The following is a 27,882-nucleotide window of genomic DNA, read 5'->3' as shown; positions in this document are numbered from 1 at the left end:
GAAATGTTAACACAACAGTATATATTTGACCATTTAATTTTTGAAATTTTAGGGGAAGCTGAGCTTCCCTTGCAGTCTTAGAGAAATCGCCACTGAAATAGAGCTATCACTGATACAGTATCAACTGATACACCCACACAAACCCCGTCCTGCTATTAGTAATAATGCCTTTTGTGGTTATAACTTACTTAAATTCATCATTTTAAAAATGTAAAATGTAGCATCACAAAACACACATTGATCATAAATACAATATCGGTCCATATTTCTTAATTTGCAAAACATTCAAATAAAATAAATATGTGATTAGTTTTGAGGTGTGAGCTGCTTACCTGTTAGGCTACAGTTCAGTATTGGTGTGGAATCCTTTCTGCCGTTGTCTGAGCTCTCAGTCCTGATCTGTTATGCTGTAAAATATAACCCTGTTATACTTCCTCTTTCACCGTAAATTAAACTCTTGAGTAGTGATTTCTGTATATTCACAACTGTGGCTCATGGCCTTTATGGATTTTAAATATTTTGAGGTTAATTCACTTGGGGACTTTGAAACAGTAAGCTAGTATGGTGTACTTTGCAGGGTTGATAAACTTTCCACAGTTTGTGAACAAACAGCATGAAGATAAAGAATATTAAGTTTAACGGTATAAAGAATACTGGTAACTGTCACGGGACATTTAAAAAGGTAGAATGTTCTTTTCATAACAAGTCCTGGCTGATTGAGCCCAGTCGGCGGGTCACCTGTAAGTGACCACTACAGCGGTCCACTCACTTAGCATGTCTTCATTGTAAATCAATCACTTCACAGGCCATCACTCCACTGGCCTAAGCATCAGCAACGATTGCCCTAGGGCATTCAATGTAACGGAAAAAAAAGGTGATAAGTGCGTTCCGATTGATGTCCTGTCAGTCAAGCATGTCTCGAGGTAGAGGCCGGCAGAAATTGTGTTTTCACTCGACAAGAGAGTTCAAGCGAAGGAATGGAAGACAAAGGAAGCTTTGCTTATTATCCTTCACAGAGAATAAAGGGCGGCACATGTACAGAATATGATTTAGTCAATTGGGCAGGATAGTCGAGGGGTTAGGGTGTTAAACTCCCTAGCGAAAGGGGTTGGGTTCTGGGTCCGATTCCCTAGTCCGACCCGACGCACCACTGACTTGTGATTGGACCTACCCAACTGTGAGGGTCTTCCCAGGGGGGAAGACAAGTCTCTGCATAGACCAGCCAGCCAGAAGCCGCAGATAATATAAATATCACATCACAGGTTTATGTGTATAAAACCTATATGCATACAAACCCATGTTGTGTTGTACTCTTTTTTGAGTATTTGCCCATTTAAATAATGTTGGAACTCATTGGAAAGTGATTTGAAATCTATTCCCCTCCCCATCAACCAGAGCTAAGTGGCTAACAGAAAGTAATGGCTAACCCTGTGATCTCCCCTTCTGGATGCAAAAATTGCGCATTTTGAATTAAAAAAAAATCTGAATCTGGGTAAAACAAACAAGCAAATGTCTATCTATTGATATCTCTGCATATCCCTTTAATGACATGTATCTTGAAGAAATTGTTTTGGATAAAAACGTCTACTTAAGTTACAAAATATGAATACAGTATTTATTATTTTTACAATCAAGATAAAATTATTCTGAGTGAAACCTTGATGTTGTATTAAGATGGTGACACCACAGGTGGACACATAGTTCAAATCAAGGGTAGGGTAGAGTCTGGTTCCCCGCTGACACTTCCATCAAAAGCCAATAAACTGTTGACCGAGGCAAACCACCAGAGAGGAAACCAACCAATCGGCTGCCTTTGTAGCGACACGGAACCCCAACCACCCAGGGACCTCGTTAGCTAAGAAAGGCTTTCGGTTCATTTCATGTGGGTGTTGTTGACGATAAGGATGTTGTTGCTGTCATTTCCAACAATGAGCTGAGCGCCTGAATCTCAATATTCACAACGTGAAGTTACGTTTCTAAATGTATTAGGAAGGTGAGTGGCGTGGAACGTAGAAGGTTTTGTTGAGGTGTAGGGCCTACTAATGCTATTGAAATGAGAAAACACTTTGGAGAAAGGTTTTGTTTGTAATGTAACTATTTGCATTACCACTTATAATTGTCAATAAATGCTAAACCCTGCTAGCTAATCTGCATTCTGTCCACTTTTCGACCAATAGGTCGAAACATTTTTGCCTCATTTGTTCAGCCTCATTTGTAAGTGGCTTTAGTAAAAATGTATTCTAAGTGTTATTGTAAGTAAATGTAATAATAGCACTCTACATCCAGGCTGAAGAGCAGAAGTAGGCCAGATTTCACAATGACAAGTGATGCACGATAATGATGATGTGTTGATCCAGATGGGTTCATGATATCATTAACGATGAGTACGACTGATCGTTGTTAGATAATGATGATAATGTTAGATAATGCACACGAATATGCTTGTCATATTTCTACGGTTAGCAATAATACCTGTTTTCTTTCCAGATGAATGTATGTATTAATGAACATGTACGTATATGCATTACTTTTATTCTCTATAGACTGTAGTTGGCAATCGAGATGGGTGTGTTATGCATTAAATGATTATTTGAAATGAATTATATCAATTATTAAAAAATAATGTGCATGTCATTCTCTGGTTGCTAAGCAACATGAGTTTATGTCAAACTCACATTCAACTCAATGTACATAAACATAAATAAAAAATGGCAGAGTGCGGTTTGTCACCAAAATAAACCCACATTTGACACACGTTTTGAAATGTTATAGTTTATGGCACACTATTGAAATTAATAGAGAAGACATAGGACAAATAAAATGTAATAAATCCTCATATTGTGCCTTAAGATAGCAAATGAGAACATACAGAAATAAAGAAAGAAACAGACTTTGAACCCCTGTTCCTCACAATGTCTAATCTGCCCTGGCCAGGAGCCCTTGAACTGTGCCCCTAAGAGTGGGGGGAGTGAGGGGGGGGGAGTCAATGTTTGATGCGCATCCAAGACGTAAGAAGGGCCAGTGATTGCAGACTGACTTACCGATCAAAGAGCTCTCCAAGTTTTCCACAATGAAAAGGTCCAACCGTCCAAGCCTTCATGCGCACAATTTAGAAAACGGAGCAAAGAGGAGTAGTGAAGCTCACTATGTTGGTACATCCTCTTATGCCAACGTCAAAATGGCGTTTAGGTGTAGACGTTTCATTCGTAGTATAGCTAGATACTCCGCAGCAGCAGCAGCGACATTTTTTTGCTTGCGATAGGCAAACTTTAGCGTCTCTATAACCGTCCAGATACACTCAAGAAATATCTGCTCATACGCAAAGACTACTAAAAGAGTACTAGAGTATCACAAAGATGGTGTGGGTCGTAACCATGGGGATACCACGCCCCATTCTCCTTTCTCACTGTCACTGTCTCTCCCGCACACTCTCCATCTACCCCTCTCGCTCTACACCTCTCTCTCTCTACCTTTCTCTCAGTCTCACAGCCTCTTTCTGCCCCGCTCTCTTTCTCTCTACACCTCTCTCTACAGCTCTCTCTCTCAACCTCTCTAACTACCTTTCTCTCAGTCTCACAACCTCTTTCTGCCCCTCTCTCCCTCTCCCTCGCCTTTTCAATACATGTTGAAGCAAAGAATATTTGCTTTGGCTGTCTGACTTTGTTAATTATTGTGTCAAACCTGCACAAAATTCTTTCATGGAAAAATATTGCCTCAGTCTATTGTAAGTTCTTAATGTTCTCTGCAAACAGGGATATTTTGTTTTCTTGCTTGAAGAGTTATCGTCTAGATGTTTTCTCTTATCCTCCTTGTTTATCACAAAAGTTGTGTTGTTTTTTTTGATGCAGCTTTTTTGATTTGTTTACATATTTGTTTTAATAGAAGTGTTTGTTTGAGAAGTAATCTTCATTTATAAAAGAGATAAATCCTTATTGCGCCTAGGGCATAAAAATGCCAAGAGCCAGCCCTGATGTAGCTTTACCCAAGTAGCTAATAATGGAGACATTTGGATAATAGTTCATCTAAATCTGAAAGCTTAGGGACAAGTGCATCTCCGAATGGCCTATTCTGTGTCTAGCAATCACAAAACGAGTCAGTAATCACAGCTACGGTGGAGATTAATCCAAAGGAATCCAAAGTATATGTGTTTATGTTTAGGCCTCTACCCCACCTCTATCCGAAACGTGGGTCCAGATTTGTGTGTGTGTGTGTGTGTGTGTGTGTGTGTGTGTGTGTGTGTGTGTGTGTGTGTGTGTGTGTGTGTGTGTGTGTGTTTTATAAAAGCAATAGATCACTTCAGTCAGTGAAATGTTCTCATTATACCACAGTTAAGGGGGTCGCGTCGGTATGGACAACGCCCCTTAAGTGTGGTATAATGACCGTATACCATAGCCTGTCATGATCTATTGTTTAAATATACTCTTTCTTCTGAAAAATGCACTTACTGTAAGTCGCTTTGGATAAAAGCGTCTGCTTAATGCCCTCAGTTTAAATGTTTCAGTGTAATCTCAGTTTATGAGGTTATGAGGTTATGATGGGAGCAATACATTTCAGACTCTGAGCTTTTCTCCTACTTTAGCATAATGCTACTATCCATCGGTCCAGTCGTTCAGGACAGGGTCAAGTGATTAGGCCTCTTGCTCAAGGATGCTTAGGGGTCAACCAAGGACATTTGAGACCCTACCTTTTGGCTGGGAGTCAACCCCCCCTTAATGCAACCCTGCCTACCCCTGTTGCTCTGCGCTCCTCTCTACATCATACAGCATGGACAGGGTTTCATTTTGACATCTGGCATATACAGCGACAGGACGCTTCCATTCAGTTGACATGTGAGCGGTGGAAACGAGGCCATGTCGTACATTCCTCTTCGCTGATTGCAGTTTTCCGCCTGCGCAAATTCTGCTGCATCCTCCTCCTGCCTGGTCTGTTTATTCACCATGGCTGTGAACTCGATTTTGAGGAGAAGTGCACAGAGGTGCGTTATGTAATCCTTAACGGGATGGCCGCAGCACAGCTTTAAATATAACACGACAACAACGCGATGAGTCCTCCTTACGCCTCGGTACACACGCCCGCCGCTCAGCTAATAAGACATCAGGTCAAAGGTCGCGCTGAGTCTATAAGCCCTCGGAGTGGTGTGTGTGTGTGTGTGTGTGTGAGAGAGTGAGAGAGTGTGTGTGTGGGGGTCCAGACCTGTTTGTTTTAACCAGACCCCTTCAGGCGTATATGTACCATTACGTTGCATTAGTGGCTGTCGGACTGACTGTTCTGTGATATTTTTACAAAGGCTCACACAGACCCCGAATGCAAACACACACACACACACACACACACACACACACACACACACACACACACACCAACGGAGATCCTAATTTTATATAATTTACCTCAATTGACCCCAAATGCATTCTACACTGTCCAGCACCCTCCCTCGAGAGAGACACACACACACACACACACACACACACACACACTGGATCCAGTACATTTCCCTTCATTGGACTCGACGCAGGCTGCTGTGTGTCTGCTGCTCCTGACTCATCCCAGACAAACACCCACTTCTGTGGTGCACCACTAAACAAACCCGCCGGCGATGCGAGCGCTACTTGGTTTCCGTGCTGCGTCTGCGCTGTGTCTAACGTCGTCAGCGATAGTCTCCCCCCCGCAGAGGTGATAATTAGCTGAAAACAGGAGCTCTGAGATCTGTCCCTAAGATGGAGCTCTCGCTGTGAACCCCCTTTTGTGCCTCCTCCTCCGTCTCCATCCCCCCCCCCCCTCCCTCCTCCCCCTCCCTCCTCCCCCTCCTTCGTCTCCCTCCTCCCCCTCCTCCCCCCCCTCCCTCCTCCCCCTCCTCCACAGCCCAACGGGGGACAGGATCTGAGTGCACAATGTGGGAGTGTGTGTGATGGATGGATGGATGGTCAGATAGTGAACAAGAGAGAGGGACGCGATAGATGAGTGGAGGGAGAGATGGATAGAATTAATACATACAAAAGGGGAGGGGGAGAGAGGGAGCCGACAGAAAGTGAGACAGATAGAGGGAAAGAGAGATGAAGGGAGAGAGAGAGAGAGAGAGAGAGAGAGAGAGGTCCACCGATTAAATGGATACCAGGGGGCAGAAAAACAAAGGAACAAGAAGAAAGAAAGAAAATAAAAGGAGCATCCTCAATGATCCGTAACCATATTAGCAGAAGGCCAGGCTCAGGCTCAGCCAATCAGAGCAGAGTACACGGTTCTATGGATTCTGTATCCCATGGCGACAGGACACCTATAGGATGTGCACCACATGAAACACCTCTCTCCATCTGTCCTTTTATCTATCTCCCTATCTGTCTATTTTGATTCATCGTCTAAATATTGTAATGAGGGGGCAGACTGCATATACTGTGTATCTATGTATTTATTTATTTATACTATGTTTAATTCTGTTGTGTATTCTCATCTCTCACTCTCACTTAATTATTCATGTAGTTCTGAAACTGTTGTTCGCTGGAGGAGGAAGTGATTCAAGGAAACAAGGTCAAAAGGTTCAAAGGAAGGTCACAGAGGTCACTGGGGAGGGGGGGGGGTGGGGGGCAGAGGGGTGAGGGGGTGTGGGGGGGGGTGATGAGTGGGGTGAGATAAAGCAGAAAGAATGAAGCTGAAAGGTGGAAAGGGCAGAGATAACCCAGGCCAATACAGATAATATACATTCATTCTATACATTAGAGTGGTACAGTCAGATGTGTTTACATCTGGTTCACTGGGAGTGGAGAGGAGCGGAGAGGAGAGGAGAGGCGATGGGGAGCAGGGGAGAAACAAGGAGAGGAGGAGGAGGAGAGACTGGGAGGAGGAGAGACTGGGAGGAGGAGAGGGGCGTGTAAGAGGGTAAGAAGGAACATAGAGAGAGAGAAAGGGACTGACTTGTGTTGCTGGGTGTGGCCCTCTGGAGACTTTCAAGAGGTGAACGGAATTCCTAATAAGAAGGGGAAGACACACACACACACACACACACACACAGCTCTGGGGATAGTGCAACACGCGTGTGCACTAGTGTGTGTGTATCTGGAGGACTGATATCTCGCCGACTGCATAACCTTCAACTCTTGGATGCACACAAACACACACACACACAAACACGCACATGCACACAAACGCACACGCACACACACACACACACACACACAAACACATGCGCACGCATTTCCCTCTCTCACGTGACGTGCAGCAGCACACAACGTCACATGCAGAACAACACATGCGTGCGGGGATTCACACGAGCTGACACTGATGAATGCGCTCCGTGTTTCTCACAGGTGAAAGAAGATGAAACAAACACGCTGTGCACACAGGGCGTCTGACGACACAAAGGCGTGTTTATAAAGTCAAGCAGGGTCAGGTGACGCAAAGAATCACACAATCGGAAACGGTGGCACCCCCCCCCCCACCCCCCCCCTTCCATTCAATAACGGGTCAAACCGGAGGAAATGGCTTCTGAAATTACATTTCCAGAGCGCTTTTAAGACCAGAGTCGTGTTCAATCCCTTCTCGAGGGAGGGTCAGAGGACTGTCGGATCAATCAGCCAATCGCTGTGGACGTGTTAGGTTTTGTTTTTTTTTACAGCAAACCGTATAATGAGCTTAAGAACACGAGTCTGATGAGGAGGAGGGACGGTCAGAGGATCCTCTGCCAAGCGCCTTCTGGAAGGACTGAGGGACGTCCTGTCCTGGTGGGAGCCCCACAGGGGGTACAGCGGCAACGTTTGGCTCAGATGTGTACGTCGATCCACACTGACATGCGAGCCTTTGCGCTGAATCTATTTCAGGCCACTGGAGTTTCAGGTGTTTCTCTTTGTTATCGTCGGGCAGCGTGGGGGCTCAGGGGTACGGCGGGTCGGCTGGTAACCGGAAGGTTGCTAGTTCAATCCCCGGCTCCTCCTAGAGAGTCGAGGTGTTCCTGAGTAGTGGTGGATTTCACGATTCATTTGAATGAATCAGATCGCGTCGGTCAGTTCGCCAAGAAGAGTCGTTTGTTCGTTCGTATTTCCGGTAGAGGTGAATCGCGGTTCTCAGTCACCGAGTCGGTCAGACTCAGCTCCTCCCTCCCTTAACTGCTCCTGACCCGCTGGCTGTCGCCCTGTGTGGTCAACCCCGCCGTCGGTGTGTGAATGTGTGCATGAATGGGTGAATGTGAGGCAGTATTGTAAAGCGCTTTGAGTGACCTCTGGTTAGAAAGGCGCAGTATGAATGCAGTCCGTTTACCGTTTTCAAAATTTCTACCAGAAGGATTTGGTTTGGCAACTGAAATGTACATTGAGGCGTTCCTCACGATGTGGTTGTTGGGCGTACTGGGTTATAGGGGCGGTTATTCCCTCCATTTAGTCGTTTAGCAGACGCTTCATTCCTAAGTGAGGGTGAATCCCCGGTAAATGTCCTGAGTGATCAGGGAGAGGTTAGGACATCTTACCCAGGGATGCCTCCAGGGTAGCCTGCCGCCCCTTGGGTTCAAAGTCAAAGCCAAAATTTCGGCTGCCAGTCAACGCAACATAACCACTAGACCAATCTTATCGTCCAATCATAAAGACCAAAACGCAACACGATCTCAGCGTTATTAGATTAGCTCAGAGCTATGTGTATGTATATCATGCATGCATCTATAAAGAGGTTGGGCCCGCCCATGGCGGTTTGAAAACGTGTGACAACGGTGCCATCTAGTGTTTAGTGTAGGAAATGCATCCACCATAGGTATTTTTTATGACAATCTGCCTGTTTTTTTTTGTTCTGATAATGATTAATTATTAATTAATTGATTGCATTTATTTTTGTGGCACTCAAGACACTCAAAGTCGCTTACAGTGAAGGGGGGACCTCACTAACCACCACCAATGTGTAGCACCCACTTGGATGATGCACGGCAGCCAATCTGCGCCAGAACGCTCACCACACACCAGCTTGAGGTGGAGAGTGAGGGAATTAATGAATGAGCCAATTATACAGGGGGATGATTAGGGGGCCAGATTGAATGAGCCTGGTTGGGCAGTTTTAGCCGGGACACCGGGGGATCCCCTACTCTTTGTAATAAGTGCCCTGGGAACTTTTATGACCTCAGTGAGTCAGGACCTCGGTTTTACGTCTCCTCCGAATGACACACATGTTGTCTGTTACATTTCATAAGTTCAACTAATCTAAAACACTCCCAACACTTATATTTTTGAATGCCTGGCCATATATTATGAGGGCGTGTGACATGCCTATTTATCGAAGATTCTCTCCAGAATAAGTATGATTGGAATGATAATTGCAGCCTATGCAGTAACGGTATTTTAAAGTATTTTAATCATTTTTATGACTACCCTGTTTACACTGGAAATGTATTGCGCCATTTACAGTGTAGCTAGCCAGCAAATATTGTGCAAAATATAGCACTTGATTGCGCCATTTACTGCCAGATGAAATTGTCCCCATAACCCCAGCTCCCATCAGTGTCTTCTCCCATCAGTTCATTGCCTTTACTTTGGCTCCCCCCTGTGGTAGAACCGTGTTACTGCAGGTATGTAGTGTCGTGCAGACTGTGATTAGAATGCAGTCATACAGGATATAACCCAGTAGGCCAACCTGAGCTCCAGGCACGTTGTGTAACGCCGTGTCCTATCGTGGACAATGTGGGCTAAACAATATCCATGTTTTTTGTACTCCTATTTTTCAACGTAACAAACATCTCTTGGTTATGTGGTTATTTTTGAGTCTCCTAAATCATGGCATCGTCTGAGTAAGACTGCATGCAACATCACAGAAAGTGACAAAGAGCACTTAAACTGGTTCAAGCGGATGTTTCCATAAATAGACAGGGCTGCTGTCTCGTCGTCATGGTGAAACTCCCCGTGTGCCCGCAGATCAGTGGGTCGTAAAGTACGAACGGTTTAATCGATTAATCGTCGTAAAGTACCAACGGTTTAATCGATTGCGAATTTAACGCGCTTCCAAATTTCATTACTCGTCATTAACAGCCCCGAAGTCTGTGGCTGCAGCCCTGATTCACATCCCATATCTCTCTCTCTCTCTCTCTCTCTCTCTCTCTCTCTCTCTCTCTCTCTCTCTCTCTCTCTCTCTCTCTCTCTCTCTCTCTCTCTCTCTCTCTCTCTCTCTCTCTCTCTCTCTCTCACGTGAAATAGTTATCAGACATCAGACCGCCAGCCTCCTGGCAGCAGAGATCATTGATACACACACCACCTCGAGGCGCACACACAAAAACAAACAGACACACACACACACACACACACACACACACACACACACACACACACACACACACACAACAACAACAACATGCGTCAAAGAAAGACCCGCAGCGGCGGCGTGCTCCCACAGTGACCCCCCTCCTCGTCGACGGGAGATGATGGCCAGCCGGTGCGGAGACGCGAGCACCGCCGGGCCGAACGCGACCACGCGACCACCGACCGACGGCGACGACGACGACGCGACGAAGACCGCGACGCCCACCGCGGCTCTCCCGCGCTGGATGCGGCTCTACTTCTACGGCATGCACGGCGTGGCCGTGGACGTGCTGCTGTCGTCCCTCTGGGGGGCCGTGCACGAGCGGGACCCCAAGCTGGTGGGCTACTCCTCGCCGTACCTGTGCCTCGCGCACTGCCTCACCCACTGGGCGCTGGAGCGGCTCCACGCGCGGCGGAAGCGGTGCCCCGGCGGCGCCGCGGTGTTCTCGCTCGTGCTCTACCCGTGCGCGTACATCGGCCTGCACGTCCTCCTCCTCGCGAGTGTGAACGTGGGCGGCGGCGCGCCGCGGACGGGACCGGGGCTAGCGCTGGCCGGGGCGCTGACCCCCGCGCGGATCGCGGTGCAGTACCTCGTGGCGCTCTACTTCTCCCGCGTGTTCCACCCGGCGCTGTCCCGCCTGCGGTACCACCACCCCCGCCCCCACCGCCCCCCCGGCGTAACGGAGCACAAGAACGGGGTTCCGGTGGCGGAGCGCCGGCCCCCCGGTACCGGGGCTACCGGGGGCAGCGGGGGGCTCCGCGGGCTCCCGGAGCACGGGCTCTCGGGGCTCCCGGACCTGGCCCACCTGGTCTTCTACGGCATGCACGGCTTCCTGGACGAGGTGGTCTTCACCGCCGCCTTCAACCTGATGGAGCGGCCGTCGGAGCGCGCGCCCGGCGGCCACACGTCCCTGTGGTCCTTCCTGATGTACGGCACGTGCAGCTTCGTGGTGGAGAAGCTGTACGTGCGCCTGCGCTACGCGTGGGGCTGGGGCACGTGGCGGCGGCTGCCCCTCTACGTGGCCTTCATCTACGCGTGGGAGCTCACGTCGGGACTCGCGCTGCGGCAGGTGGGCGCGTGCTCGTGGGACTACTCGCACTACCCGGGGAACTTCATGGGGCTGGTGACCGTGGTCTACCTGCCCGGCTGGATGGGGCTTAGCCTGTACCAGGACGTGCTGTCCAACGTGCTGTTCCGGGTCCAGTGGGTCGGGGGGGAGGGGGGGGAGGAGGAGGAGGAGGAGGGGGGGGCGAGTGGGAAGATGGATCAAAGAAAGAAGCTGTTATAAGGCGTTTGAGGCGTTTTGTGAACGATGAATAAGGCACCCACTGGCGTTGGACTTTGCGAGTAGGCATTTTATTTATGTAGGATTGTCATTGTTTGTTTTTATTGGTGTTTTAACTAAATTTATTTACACGGCCTCCGTTTTGAATCAAAACAATCCCAGTTTTAGCCACGCCCCTTCATTATCTTCGATTAAAGTTGATTGACGTTTTCATTGATTTGTTCACGTTCCTGACAGTCGAGTGGGATAGTTGTTCTGGTGTGAGGGTCTCGGCCTGCCCTCGGTTACATGTGTTGTTGTGGACTGTTGGCTACCAGGGTATCGCGTCGAGTGGAAACCAGACTGACCTGTTCCCCGTGGCTCGCACCAACAGCCACTTCCTGATGAAGGTATGACGGAAATCTCTTGTGAAACCCCGGGCTGCCAACTCTCACGCATCGGGCGTGACACTCGCGCTTCTCAGCGTCAACCTCACGCTCTCACGCACACGCAACAAATGCCACGCCAAAAAAAAAAAACCGTTAGATCTAACCCTAGATAGATCTAACACGTGTGTGTGTAGATCTACCCCCCAGTCAACAATCCCGTCCGCCCGCAATCCAACACTCAACCCCCCCCCCCCCTCCCGTCAACGCTCAACCCGCGGACCCTGTTATAATGTAAGCGTTATAAGATTCTACAGAGTCTGATTCTACACAGTGGCAACCCTGGAAACCGAGTTGTTATGAATGGAAATGTGGCTGGATATTTATACAGGTTACAGGATATTTGATGTTATCTTGTCTGGGTATGAGTTATTTAGGTTTTACTCTCATTGGTCAGTCCTACACTGCCATTTCTAATGATTGTGATTCCACTGTTGTGAATATTATTCACATTGGATACTAGGCCTCGTTCAGACAAACAGCATCACCATCGTATGTCATTTGTAACTCAACACACCTCTGCTGGTTTGGAGCTGCGTTAACAACATTCACTAGCATGCCTTTACAATTTGTTCATATTCCCTGTTGTGCAAAATCTATATATTCCAACATGCAACATGCAACATGCAACTGAGGCCAGACCCATACATAAATATTTGTGATTAAGCATAAAAGTAAGAAAATATAAGTAGACAAATATTTTAAAGACGCCTTAAATTCAATCCCAAATTGTTCATGTTTATTGTGTCAGTAACCAATATATAGACGAGGCCTACTTGTTTTCTCTAAAGGACATACCACTTTGATACCAAAATTCCCCTTTGTGTCCACATCAGCCACGCTCTATTGACATATGAAAGAGCCGATAACACTCCCAGTCACATGAAGCCAGAGGAAGCAAAGTGTAACGAGTGGATTTGACCTTCAGCGATGGGACTGAATATACTGTGAATCATTCAATGGATCCAATGAATCTCCCCCAGCCCCTGTGCTGGAGTGCCTTGCCTGGATATCGAATGAGGCAGCTGGACGGAGGGACAATAGCCCTGTGTTTACTACGGGGCGTCTGTCTCGCCAGCGATACTGGAAATACACTTTTATGACGGCTCGCTGGCAGCCATTGTTGTTGCCTGACATATGGTTTCTTTTCATGCGAGGAGATTATTTGATTAAATTGCTAAATAATTGTGTCTTTGTCAGGCTATCATTATTGTTAACAATGTTGTTTTTCTTTATTTTACAACAAGCCATGATTGAAATAAGGCCTTTCCAGAATATGTGTGTTCTAGGCTACTTTGTTGTCGTTAAAAGGCAGTTAAATTCTCCCATTAGTGCATAATTGATTTCTGTTTGGCAAGAGCTGTCAAATATGTTTTACACAGCGTCTCTTTATGAATGCTCTCATGTGACGCCTGTGGCTCACTGCTGACATTATTGTTTGCAGATGGAAAATGCATCCGTTTAAAAAACAACTGAAGGGCGACAGGAAAAACCAGCAGAACGGTGACAGGCTCCACTTCTCCGCTAGTACATTCAGAAGGTGCTGGTATTGTGTACACAAGACACAAACTACAAGACATTGCTGATTCAATTCTGAGTCAGCATAGATGAAAGTCATGTTTTATTTAGGGCTGACAAGCGATTAAAAAAATGATCTAATTAATTACAGGCTCTGTGATTAATTAATCTAAATTACTCGCACACTTACATTTTGCTGAGAAAGTATTTAAAAAATAGTTTAATTCAAATAAATTATGGCAGATAAGTGTTTCAATGAATAATAGACATAAAAGACTTCGAAAAATCGGGATCGGTGAAAAAACAAAAAAGATACAGGGGACAGAGTCTAAATGTAACAGCACCCCATAGACAGAGTATGAGTCACCCCCCCCCCTGGTGAAACACAGACATTGCTACTGCTATTGTTTTTCTTTATCGGCGGACACTTGCCGGTTGAATGAATTCGCCATAAAAAAGACGCTCAAGTGAAATCCGCCAGGTGCTATTATCTTTGATTAACGATGTCCCTGGGGTGTGATTAATCATTGAATCCTCTTTATGACTGTCCTGCGACCAACAGATTATTTTCTAGGATAAGGTTAATGTAATACAGAATGAAATATCACTAGTTTACTAGTTCTGGTGCTGTAGGTGAATGCAGAATACCGGGTTCCGGTTGAAATCACATTATGGAAGAGGATGTATTATTAAAAGTTGTCCTACGACTTGACCTTTAGGACTTTGTACCTTGGACCTGTTTACAGATGCATTGTATAACACTGTAAATATTTGGAATAATCCAAAACGCACAAGGTACATTATACACTATTAATAAATAAAGTTAAACAGTAAGTCACTAAGAAAACTAAGAGAACGTGAACAGAACTCTGATTTGTGAATATAAGAATCAGTTCTAAAGGTTGCTGCAAATGTTGTACATTTCACAATTGTTGGAGACTACTTTACAGTTGCCAATGCAATGCATCTGTGTATGTGCAGACAAACGTCTACATCCCTGGCAACACACACACACACACAGGGGACACACACACATAGGGGACACACACACAGGGGATAAACACACACACACACATCCACACACACACACACACACACATGTGTGCGCACACACACACACACACAGGGGACACAGACCTGAAGAACAGCTGTGGCAACGCACCGAGGGGAATCCCTGCCTCTGTGTGGTCGCGCCGCCTCCATACGGCTCATTACCGGAGCCAACAGGAGAATACCGTACAGGAAGACCTCAATAACAGTGTTCTGTGTGATAACACCCAATATATAATGTAGATATGTGTTGGCTGATATATAATGAGTAGAAATAATCCCATGTACTGTATGTAAAGCAGCTTCCCTGATTACGTGTGGCAGACTATTCCCCAGACACTCGATAAGAAAGCGCTGATGTATTTTGTGTGCTTAAAGGAGAACTCTGCCAGTTTTTAACCCCATTATGGTTTTCCTGAGGGTCACCCCGTGTTGAGGGAAGCTAAAAAACAGACGAAAATTGATTAGACGTAGCCAGAGATCTGCACTGGCTGCTGGCGCTACGGAATAGCTCTAACACTAACCTATGGGGGCAAGCTCTTTATCTGCTTCTGGGGCTTCTTAACACGTTCAGAAAACCATTCCAAGACATGTGACACGAGTTGGTTCCTTACGAGATGCCACCGTGCTCGTTTAACTCATAGTGTGGCGAAACAGTATAAACTTTGCATTTTTGCATGTAAGCACTCAGCGCAGATTACCCCGTTGACGTATCCAGAAAGCCGAACGGATGCGCGCGGATGCACAGCCACAGGCCAGTGGCTGGGAGTGCAGACAGTGCAGATCTCTGGCTTGGTCGAATAAATTTTCGTCTGGTTTTTAGCTTCCCTCAACATTGGGTGAACCTCAGGAAAAGAGTTCTCCTTTAACGGGGCGAAAACAATGCAACACAGTCACACTCCTACGTCATCCAATAGAAATACTAAGGACAGAAAGTAAATACAAATATTCAAATAAAAGTAGAAAGAATAAAACATTTTGAAGGACTGTATCTGTGGATTCCAACAGTCAATGTCAAACTAAAACCAACAGAAAAAGAGAAACGAACATGCCTCATCAGGTCTACAACCAACACGCTAAGTATTTGAATCCACTTTACAACTGAATGACTTCTGCTCAACCACACACATTTAGAAAATGTCTTTGAATGTGGACTCGACCAAACGCCCTCTGGGTGTGAAGCCATTTTTTGTTCGATAATGGTTTTCATAGCAAGCCTTCCACCACCACTCAATGTTCAGTCTAGGCTGGAGGAACTCTTTACTTACACGCTACAATAAAGCAGGCGCAATAAGGGCTGTATTCTCACTCAGAAGGTTTTGGAACAAAGCCCCCGGCTGTTTATTTAGGAATCGAATTCATGCTAACTACCACCACCTCTGTGTGTGTGTGTGTGTGTGTGTGTGTGTGTGTGTGTGTGTGTGTGTGTGTGTGTGTGTGTGTGTGTGTGTGTGTGTGTGTGTGTGTGTGTGTGTGTGTGTGTGTGTGTGTGTGTGTGTGTGTGTGTGTGTGTGTGTCCATGGGCGTGCTGTTTCTTATAATAAAGGTAACACCTTAAATTGGCGCCCCAGCCACACCCACAGACTTTCCGATACACTAGTGTAGTGTATCATAGATACACTAGTATAGTGTATTATAGATACACTAGTATAGTGTATTATAGATACACTATACTAGTGTATCATAGATACACTAGTAATCCAGGAGTTTATCCACCAAGCCCTTTACATTGTGGTTTCTAACTTCCTCCTTCTATTCATTATTAACCACGTGACGGGCCAGTGGAAGCAGAACAAACAAGTGCTTGCCTGTCAGCCCGGCCTCATGCCAAAGTGTTTGATCGCTGCGTTGGTCCACTGCACAAACCGTAGTCGTTTTACAATAATGGCCCTAAAATGATGATCTGCTTATGTTTGATTGGCCCATTACTTTCTATTCATCGACATCAATCTCACATTACTTTGTTTGGGAAATCAAAACAAGATAGGTGCATTATTGTTATTCTCACTGGAAAAACATTTTCAGTAACTGTTTCAATAACAGTTTTATTTTTATTCAAATGCTTAGGCACTTGTTTATGGACATAATTACATTTTCACATTTTCTGTTAAACGCATGCATGCATGAACATGTTGTATGAACACATTATTCTGAACAACTCCTGAAGTGATTGGTTCTTTGTTCCTTTGATAGGAAGGGGAACCTGCGATGAGGAACAGAATGTAAGAACACAGTTTATGTTGATAACGGGACTATCACTTCTGTGTGAGTGTGTGAGGAGATGGAAGTGTCTACTATGCTCTTAAATTAGGCTGTGTGTGAGTAGATGGAAGTGTCTACTATGCTCTTAAATTAGGCTACGTTTTCGAAGGAGGCTACCTTGAAAATGAACACTGTATTAACACTTTATGAACACTGCATTAACACTTTAAGATGAACAATGAGCATTACTGCAGAAAAAAAAACCTTTTCATCTCCATCTAATGTTATTGATAGGTTGCCCACAGAGAGGTCTGAAGCACTCTATCTGATCCAGCTGTCCTGTGTGTGTGTGTGTGTGTGTGTGTGTGTGTGTGTGTGTGTGTGTGTGTGTGTAGGTCAGTGTGTGTGCGTGTGTGTTCCCCTAGGCCTCGTTACCGTGGCACCTGGAGGGGACAGGCAGGATCCCCGTGGTCGGAATTTGTAGGCGGGCCCCGATCCTCCCCTAGTGAGCCCCATAAGGGCATTAAGGTATATATATATACTACTATGCTATATACATTAAGGTATATATATATATATATATTACTATACTATATACATTAAATTATATATATATACTACTATATACATTAAGGTATACTGTAGGCTCAAGCCCTAAAGCAAGTGATGCATTTAGTGCGTTACCTAGCGGTCAAGCACACTGAGCAGTGAGCTAGAAAGCTCTTTTATATCAATGATGGGGCTCTAGCTCTACAGGAAGTGATCATGAAGCAACATCAAATGCTCCCCCCTTCTCTTCTTGGAAATAACTTGGTCATTAGATCTATCTAGACTGGTGTGTGTGTGTGTGTGTGTGTGCGTGTGTGCATGCGTGCGTGCGTGCGTGCGTGCGTGCGTGTCCTCCAAACACAAAACAAGCAGATTAAACACACTACTCTGATATACACGTATCTAGCAACGTTGATATAAAATGTATTGTTAAGGAGGGACCTGTTGATTGATGAAACTATAAAATATAGCATTTTTCACTGAGAGTAACAAAGCATGCAGCCATCTTGATAGACAGAAACCTGCAGCAAGTTCAGGTTCAGTCTGAAACACAGGAGTTGTACCAACGAGGTCTCAGGATGTGGTAGAAAGGAAACATAAGAGAAACATATAGACACTGGGGGGGAGGAGGAGGGCAGAACGTGTGCGGTTGTATAGGCCGAGAACAGGTTGTTGCGATAAACTCACAGAACACACAACGACGAGGCATATCAAATACATTGCGCAACCATCTATTCCCTTCCCCAGAGATGGTCAACAATGCACTGAGCCATCATCGAAACCGGGACAGGTTGACTAACACAGGCGGAGACAGGGCGGCCACACAACCCCTTTCAGATCGCTCCGTCTGTCGCTAAAGTCATTGTCAGGCTGCAGAGAGGGGCCCTGGCCCCGAGGACTGCTTTGACAAACCCCCTTTTGTCCGGCCAGGAGGCTGTGTCTGTCGCCGGCCCTGGTCTGAGGTCTGTGGTGTGGGGTTACCTTCCCAGTACCACACCTAGGCAAAGAGAGGCAGCCTGCACCAGGACTGCACAAGACACACAGTCACCTGGAGAGTGGCAACGCACAAAACCAAATCCAATGTGTATTAAATAGGATATTTGGTGGGGGGGTTTTTTGGAAGCGTTTACAAAGTCATACATTAACATTTACATTTACATTTAGGGCATTTAGCAGACGCTTAGGGCATTTAGCAGACGCTTATCCAGAGCGACGTACACTAAGAACATTTGTCTGAAGAAAGAGAAACAATAAAGTAAGGATGTTCATAGAACCAATTGCCAAGCACTTGGTTATTGGTTCATACATTAGCCCAAGTGGGAATCAAACCACCAACCCTCTGGCCGTTGGGCTTGGCATGTACACACACATGTACACACACACACAGACAGAAGCATGTGTGTCTGTCAGCCCACTGATCCTCTATATGAGAGAGTAACTTTAAGGCATGTGACATATTTCAGCGCCCTATGACTTATGGAGCAGGGCGGTGCTCATAACACCACAATAATGTCATAACACCACGATAATGTCATAATACCACGATAATGTGGCTGAATGTTTGAAGCAAACCCTGGAGGCGATGGTTGGGCGTGGAGCCGCTGCACTCGCTGAACCGGTCTTATAACATCTTTTATTTGTTTATCGACGAATATTGTTTCTTCACAATAATCCGTGGATTGTATTGTCTGCACAGTCGCAGTTGAAGGAGATCCTCATTTTATATAATTTACCTCAATTGACCCCACGTGCATCCTACACTGTCCAGCACCCTCCCTCAAGACACACACACACACACACACACACATTCAGACATGACAGAAGGTGAGGTAAGGGGATCCCTGTAGGGATAAGGGATTCTTACACTTAGAAACCAAACTCTACTTAGTTTCTGAAAGCCTCTCCCCGCTGGGTCAGAGTAACCCTAGCTCCCCCTGATGCATTCAGACACATGGGTTCCAGTTGGTCCGTGGTTTCGGAGGAACAACCCTTCCTTTAGCGTCGTGGAGGTTGACTTTTTAAGGAGGTTTAAGCAGCAGCATCGATTACTAAAAATCGACCCACTTTGAAAATCACAACGGCGGCAAGGGTGTCAAACGATACTGTACACAAAGGAACATTTAGGCGGTGAGATGCTATAGCTGCGCAGCAACGTGAGATGACGTCTCACCTTGTAGGCTACACGCCTGTTGCTGTATGATAGTCTGTTAGGGTGGGTGAGGACGTTAGTGGTGAGGACGTTAGTGATGAGGACGTTAGTGGTGAGGACGTTAGTGATGAGGACGTTAGTGGTGAGGACGTTAGTGGTGAGGACGTTAGTGATGAGGACGTTAGTGATGAGGACATTAGTGATGAGGACGTTAGTGATTTGCGTGGAGCTAAAGCGGCTCCACACTACCTCACCGGGTCCACACCAGAGCCATGATTCTGATATTCAAAGCGGGAGCTGATGGTGGAGCCTTGTAGTCTGTTCTTTGGAAAATACAAATGTATGTAAATGTGATACCGATCCTGATTTAATTCTGCTGACAGCAGGGACATCTCGTGATGCACCTTGACAAGGAGCCGTTGAAACAATCAGGTTGATTGTCAGTGGAAAAAACTCAACAATACGTTTCCATAAGCAGCATAAATAAGTTGAGGCAATGGAAATGCACGTTTATTTATATGGCACCCTTCAAACACAAAGTCCATTCAGGGTGCCTTGAACCGGTGAGAACCGGCCAATCAAAGAAAGATAATCATTTACCAGTATTTAAGGGTGCATTTTGCTCCTGCTTTCAGACATATTGCGTGTTTTTCTTGTTTTGAATGGAACCGTTGAGGTTACGTCCAGTCATTGCAAGTGTCCATTCAAACGTGACCAGAAGTATAAAATAGAGGAAGCCAGAGAAAGGAGCAGAGGAACATTGTGTTCCCGCCTTGTCCTAGAACTGAAGACTGCGGTACACAGTTGTTGATGCCAGGAGTCTGGCTTTAGTAAGGGCTTCTGATTCTGAACAAGGTGTCCTAATATAACGAAGCTCTCTGCTGCCACCAAGTGGTGGCCTGCAAGGAAGTGACACACAAGTGACAATAACTTCTTACTAGAACTAATGGGTTTCTTCCCTCTACTTTGAGTGACTGCTACTCATTGTCAGTATGAGGATTTATTGTTTTCTCTCATCTAAGCCGTACCATATTTTCGAGTTCAATTTGTAGTGCGACTCATATTTAAATAGTGTGTTCTGACGTTACAACTTAAAAAGAAAATAGCCTATAAATACAATGCGTCCACGCTGTGTTTATGTATATTTGAGTAATGTTTGTCTTTAGGCTAATTGCATGAACTTTGGCAGAGATAGAATATTTGTTTCGAATATTTAAAGTTCACTGGAATAACTAAATAACAATCATCCCTGTATATTCTTTCTATGGGCTCATACGTCTCACCTCTGTAAGCTACAGTTTTACTTATCCTATTTAAATATGTAGCCATCTGTACTGTAGGCCTATATATTTCAATATGTTATTTATTGATCATAATATCGACCATTCATGGGCAATAGAACTACATGGTACGATGCCGCCACCTAGTGGCCAACAGACATATTTCGCTACGTCACAACTTCAATTCAGGGACAAACTTTATAATCCAAAAGTGTTTTTCTAATGTCCTTAACATTCTGGATGCACACGACACAGTTTTGAATCCATGTTGGAATAGAAATATCTTAGCATCTCGTTCAGGTCTGACCGGTTAGGAATTATGGCTTTAGGCTTTTGAAGAATGTTTGCAGTCTGTTCTGTACACGAATAACATTCAAATGAATCATGAGAAGGATACAGGGAGATTCTATATGCCTATACCGATTTTATATTAACAAACATTAATGCACTGTTTATTTACGTTGTTGTTGTTGTTGTTGTTGTCCATGTCCATAAGGCTCTGCAACCTTCAAGACTAAGTGTGGGCTACACTCACAGAATGTGAATTATTAATGAATTAAATTCACTGTATTCACTGTCTAACCCCTACCTGCTCCTTAATGACCTGTCTCTGTACTGTCTAACCCCTACCTGCTCCTTAATGACCTGTCTCTGTACTGTCTAACTCCTACCTGCTCCTTAATGACCTGTCTCTGTACTGTCTAACCCCTACCTGCTCCTTAATGGTCTGTCTCTGTACTGTCTAACCCCTACCTGCTCCTTAATGACCTGTCTCTGTACTGTCTAACCCCTACCTGCTCCTTAATGACCTGTCTCTGTACTGTCTAACTCCTACCTGCTCCTTAATGACCTGTCTCTGTACTGTCTAACCCCTACCTGCTCCTTAATGACCTGTCCCTGTACTGTCTAACCCCTACCTGCTCCTTAATGGTCTGTCTCTGTAGTCACTGTCTAATCCTTCATCCTCTGTCTCTGTGTTCACTGGATAAAAGCCTAAAATGAATAAATAATTAATGTGACCACTATGCTGCAATGTTTTTGTTGCCATGATGTAATGTCTGACTTTCTCAGGTTGGGGAAGCTTGAGTACTGAAATCAGACCCATTTGGATCACAGACTCTATTCAAACGGTCTAAAATTGCGTTATTTCCAATAAAAATATGTGACACGTACTTGGACACACTACACTGGGTGTATGCGCTAAACTACCAAGTTAAGACATTCTGCTAAATAAGGCTTTACACTAATTGGAGGTGTGTTTGCACTCGGGTTGGCCTGAGGTGAAATGAAATACGTGGAGCAGAGAGACAGAACAGTTTTATTTGTTTGGAATATTTATAGTTCACTGCCCCAAAATGAACCTTACATCATCAAGCAGTTTGGCTGCTTAGGAACCAACCTGATGGACAACCCTACATGGAATGAAAACACAGTGTAAATAATGCCACTGAAAATTATAAGTAGGGATATGTTTGACTGCCAGGGGTCACAGCTCCAAGACACTTAACATCATTTTCTCCCACGACAAAAAAAAAACCTCTATAAATCTCTATATCCCCCCCCCCTTATCTTTCCACTCTGTGCGCGTAAACAAACACACACACACACACACACACACACACACACACACACACACACACACACACACACACACACACACACACACACACACACACACACACACACACACACACACACACACACACACACACACACACACACACACATTCCAGTCATGGACCGTTTAAGAACGTACCATGCATCCCGTACGTGGGGTGTGTGGAAAAAAAACACGACATAATCTACTTAATTTTTTTCCACCACAAACGGTTACACGTTACTTTTCAGAATACCTTAGTAGATGATTCAATGCTTTTATTTATTCAAAGGGTCTCAGGAAATAGGCTTTCTGATCATCTAGGACAGCACTGAGGACTGCCCCCCTATCCTTCCCAGACACAGTGGTATCGTCCATGCACTGCCATGTTGAATGGAAGTAGCTCGGCTCTCAGGCGGCCGGACTTCCAAGGAAAAGTTACCTGTTTTCCGTCTTCAGTGGACTGACACCGCAGTTTTCCACAGTATTTCAGAGACAAACGGGACATAGTACTGCTTTCACCAAACCGCACGGTCTTCCCGACACCGAGGATCCTGCAGAACCGCGGCGGCGGGCGGGAGGAAACCACGAACCCGACCCGAGTCCCGTCAGTGCGAGGAGTCCTGTCGGAAGGCCCGAATGACCGGAACAGGAGGCTTGTTTATTTATCTTTTATCTGGGGGTTTCGTCTGTTGACTTCCACGTCGGATAGAAACTAGAACTTGCATTAATCACCTCATCCACCATGAGCGGACACCCGTCGCAACGGCGGCAGCCCAATGCGGGGTCCCTGCTCCTGACACAACAGGAGAACGAGTGTCTCTTCAACCACCTCGGCAGGAAATGCATGGTAAGTGATCCCCAATGGACCGCACCACACCGCCGCCCAGTAGAGGCTCCCGTCCCCGGGTTTGTACGCACCACACCGTCGCCCGCTCCGGCCCAGTAGAGGCTCCCGTCCCCAAGTCTTTGCGCACCACGCTCCGGCCCAGTCCCCGGGTGCTCCGGTCCAGTAGAGGCTCCCGTCCACTGGTGCTCCGGCCCAGTAGAGGCTCCTGTGTCCCAGTTGTCGGGCCCAGTAGAGCCTCCTGTGTCCCGGTTGTCGGGCCCAGTAGAGGCTCCCCAGTCCCGGTTGTCGGGCCCATTAGAGGCTCCCCAGTCCCGGTTGTCGGGCCCAGTAGAGGCTCCCCAGTCCCGGTTGTCGGGCCCAGTAGAGGCTCCCCAGTCCCCCGGTGCGATAGTCACCGTACGTGAGGTGGAGCTTTGATTCTTCCTGGGGTGTTTTTATGAGGTGTTTAAAGTCTGATAATTTGATAGCAGTGGTGTGAAATGACCAGTGGTATGAGAAAAGCGCTCGTTTTTTTTATTTATTTTTTTTTATTATAAAGTAATGGGATCTCGGGAAGAGCGAGAAACATGACATACCTGAAACCATTCAGGAATTCCCTGTTCTGGGCTCTCACCAATCTGGTGGTTTTGACAGTTGAGATTTAGGATGAAAGATCTAGAGATGGATAACCCCATGAACAGTGTGGTTTTATTTTTTGCATGTTGAAAAGAACATAGAATAACCATTGTGGGGTTGTGTGTACATGCAGAAGGTATTGTGTTTTGGATATTCCATGTCGACTACTAGGAATCCTGGAACTCAACCAGGACCAGCTTCTCTGTCACGATTCAACACCATGCCACCACCTTGGTTAATATAAGACCATAGTTGAAAGTCGTTTAGAATTGCTTGTTGAGGTTATTATTTTGAGCATAACGACATGCCTAGTGGGGTATCGATCCAACTAGTCGCCTATAAACGATGCATTTGCAACACAGCTGGTGCTGACATAGTACCACGCGGATCAATCAAACTATTACTATTCCTACAGGCATGAATAAATTGTTGTCAAATGTATATGTATATTTGTCAATTGAGGTAAATGTATACAATATTCTGTTGTCATTATGACTGATATTTGTCAATGCGTGTATGCTTCTATTGGAATTAGAGATATCAAACACCAATTGACATGATATTGTTCACACTTCATCTAGATTACAAACATCCCTCAGGAAGTTACACAAACCCCAAAAACAATGTTTGCTGCTCTTTATATCAGACTTCTTAATATATTCTGATATTTAATTGTAAGTTTATAGAACAGGAAACGTATGCTTACAAAGTATTTTTGTAGTAGACTTGGAAATGTTTTTGCACTATTTAGATATGTTTGTCGAAACGGCCTCTACGCACATTGTTTAAAATCTAAAGTTTGGCAACCTGTTGTGGGCTTTTTGAGCGTTTATGGACTGGTCAGTGAAGAGAGCCTGTAGCATAGGAGGACCACACCACAGGTGGGAATCGACCCTGGGTTGCTGCATGGCGCTATGTCTACTAGGGGTGGGAATCTCTTGGCACCTCATGATTTGATTCCGATTCAGAGGTCAACGATTTGATTATAAAACGATTATCGATGCATCTCAATGCATCTCGATTCAACAATTTAAACAACAAAATAAAAAATAATAATAATTAAAAAAAATATATATATATATATATATATATCTGACTTTGCTACTCAGAGTTTGCTAATCACTTCCTACATGTGTGATGATCATTAAAGACAATCAACAGATGAATTACCTTATCTAATATTTTATATTAAAGTTGGTTCTCTGTGCAGAGAACCCGCAGGCAGAAAGGAGTTTTCTGTAGCGCTCTGCAGCAGGCAAACAAATTTAATAAAAAACATTTTTTTATTCAATTTGTTTTATGTTTCAGATTATTATTATTATTAATTTTTCTGCATCAAAACAGAATAGTTCTAGAGAGAATTGCGATGCATCGAAGAATCAATTATTTTTCCCACCCATAACGTCTACGTGGTAACACACCTAGCTGGTTGAGCCACCAAGCGTCCCAGTTCTATGTTGTCTCTTGGTTTTATCTTTGCATTTGATGCCAAAGTTAGCCGTGTGGTGCAATTCATCAAACACTCTAATGTGGAGCTGCCATCTTTATTAAAAGGGAACAGTGTTCCATCTTTGTGACTTGTTGCATCAGTTTTCTTCGCTCGCTGCCGCTCTCCACCCTCCAGCTTTTGAAGGTGGGCTGTAGTGTACTGGGTAGTGGCTAGTACGGTAGTCTCCCTGGGCAGAAAGTTGCTCGATTTATTCCCCCTGTCTGCAGTGTAAAGTGGAGGAATCCCTCAGCAAGATGCCTAACTGTATTCTGTACATGCTTTGGATAAACGTTTCTATAGTATACTAGTAAACACTTCATCTAGTTCTGTTATGCTGCTGACAAAATCAGTCAACATTGTAATAGTAATGCCCGTCAGTCAGTGTGCACTGCAGTGCTTCTGTTTTGGTTGGGAATAAATCGGTCACAAATTATATAAAATGGTGTCACGTTAGGTATGGCAGTGATACACACACCACATGTTACCAAGTACTGGGAGGGTGATGATGACTCATTTGTTTCTACCTGCGTTCACACAATGATGCACAGTGCAAGACTTTCTCTTTACTGCTTCTGGTCCCACTTCCTCTTAGTGATCATGACGGTGGACTCTGAAAAGCAGATATGCATCAAGGATGTGCGATAGCCCCTTCCTCATGGACCACATCGGCCTCCCTTTGTTCAACCACATGAAGTCATGGGGGACATGCAAAGTCCAGAGTCTATAATCTTACTGCTGCTTGTGTAGAAACCGGCCACTGTGGTGTGTCCTAGCAGCTGTGGCCAACCAAACATGTCACAACTGTTGATTCACAACTGGTGAGGGATTTAAATGTAATAAGGAAAAACGTGGTTTACTGTACGGAAATTTCAGTTGATGTGCTAAGAAGCAGAATACATGGAGGCTGAAGTTAAATGGATGCCATTTTGTGAATGCTTTTATCCAATTTGTTTTACAATGCCGTGAGTGCGTACGTTCTTGGCATGGGGGTGGCCTAAGTAGGAAACAAACCCCTAACCACGTTACTTCCATGCACTAGTTAAGCAGGACAGGATCACAAGAAGAAAAAGAAGCAGACAACACAGTCAAATTAATCAAGTGTCTTGACCTAATCATATCGTCTAGCGTTGTACTGCAGCATGTAATGAATACATGGCTTTACCTAATTGTTTAACCTCAATGTAAACGTCTTAACTAGCTATGCTGCACGGCCACTGCATAGACTTTCACTGTCCCCTCAAAGGCAGGAAGGTGTGGCTCTGTAACACTTCCTGGTGACGTTATCACTCAGGTACTCCGGCTGTCAAGTCATTCACCATGTGACCAAGGCTGGCTGGCTGTATCCAGAAAATTCCAGACAATCCTTGACTTGACTGTGTGACTACACACATGTTTTGTGCAGCCAGTTACATGTGTGTGAGAGTTAGGAGACAGGACATTTGTGAGAGTCAATGGTGTACATTTGCAGGATGCACTTCACTGACTGTGTTTGGTTGGTGCTGCATATTTACTTAGAAGGGTGATTATTGCAGTACAGTTGATAATAGGCCTGTTTTATCACCAGGCATCCTATTAAACAAAGAACAAGACCTCAACCTCAATGTAGGGCATTAACTATTTTATCCAAAGAGACTCACAATAAGTACATTTGTCAGAAGAAAGAGAAACAATATATTGCTGTCGGTACAGTAAAGATATTCATAGAAACAAGTGCTAAGCATTTACAATTGCTAGGTTAACCCATCCGCTATATACAACGAGATAGCTATGATAAGACGCTACACAATGCTCAGTACTATCTTCTACTATGTGGCGGCACTAGTCTGGTGTGCGACCCCGCTTCACACTGAAGCTCTGCCGTGAATGTAAAGCGCTTTCAGATCCACCAAAAGTGGATGCGAAAGCCACTGACTTCCTCCAGTCGGCACTTACTTGTGGTACTATAAATTTCACCTTTTGAAGCCTTATTCAAATAAAACGAGTGTTCACACCAATGAACCGCTTCAGAATGTAAATGAGATAAGAACACCGTCAACTAATGTCTGCGTTGCGTCAGGCCCGTTTTGAAATGTCACCACCAATAGATTTTCTTTTCTTATTTATTTTTTAACCGGTGTCAATGGAAAAAGTTCCCTTGCATCCATCATGTGGATGCAAGGTAATATTTTCCTAGGTCGGGCTCTACTTACCTCAAGATAGCCAGAGGATTTCGTGAGGTGATGTCTTTAGTTGTCATTGGATTGATTGGTCTATTGCCCACAGGGCAGCCTGCTAATGATTATGGTGATAGTTAATTCTGTTAATTCTGCTGGTGATTATAGCCTAGCAGCCCCACAGCGAACACCTGCTTGGTTGCCAAGTCAGGCTGCTTTGAATTACATTGTCGGTGCAATACACAATTTTTCTCTCTTGACAAAATCAGATACTGCAACCTTTTGAGTATTTTAATTGTTGTAAATTTAAAAGTATTTATTCTCCTGAACACATAATTGCAGCTTTTAGACTTTAAGAATCAGACCATGATAATTGGGTAAAAAGAAAAATCCACAAATCAGCTAAATATTAATGTTAAAAACTATGGCATGGGCCTCTGCGTGCCCTCTAGTCTAGAGTAAA

General features: G+C 45.0%; 2 protein-coding genes across 2 annotated transcripts in view; both read left to right on the top strand.

The window, feature by feature from the left end:
• The first annotated feature begins 10,303 nt into the window (after positions 1-10,303).
• tmem229a (transmembrane protein 229A) lies at positions 10,304-12,575 on the top strand. The gene has a single exon (XM_084482852.1). The coding sequence runs from the start codon at positions 10,379-10,381 to the stop codon at positions 11,543-11,545; it is 1,167 nt and encodes a 388-aa protein (XP_084338978.1). The 5' UTR covers positions 10,304-10,378; the 3' UTR covers positions 11,546-12,575.
• Positions 12,576-22,706: 10,131 nt separating this feature from the next.
• Positions 22,707-27,882, top strand: part of LOC311362827 (actin nucleation-promoting factor WASL-like) — a 30,677-nt gene continuing 25,501 nt past the window's right edge. The window contains exon 1 of the mRNA XM_084482716.1: positions 22,707-23,162. Coding sequence (XP_084338842.1) covers positions 23,058-23,162 — 105 coding nt within the window. The 5' untranslated portion in view covers positions 22,707-23,057. The remainder of the gene's footprint in view (positions 23,163-27,882) is intronic.

This window comes from Micromesistius poutassou (assembly GCF_964030765.1).
Source record: "Micromesistius poutassou genome assembly, chromosome: 18".
Classification (NCBI taxonomy): domain Eukaryota; kingdom Metazoa; phylum Chordata; class Actinopteri; order Gadiformes; family Gadidae; genus Micromesistius; species Micromesistius poutassou.
Note: the sequence above shows the minus strand (reverse complement) of the source record. Positions and strands in the feature narration are given on the sequence as shown.

Coding starts and splice junctions, on each gene's coding strand:
- tmem229a (XM_084482852.1), top strand. CDS start 10,379: ATGGCCAGCCGGTGCGGAGACGCGAGCACCGCCGGGCCGAACGCGACC.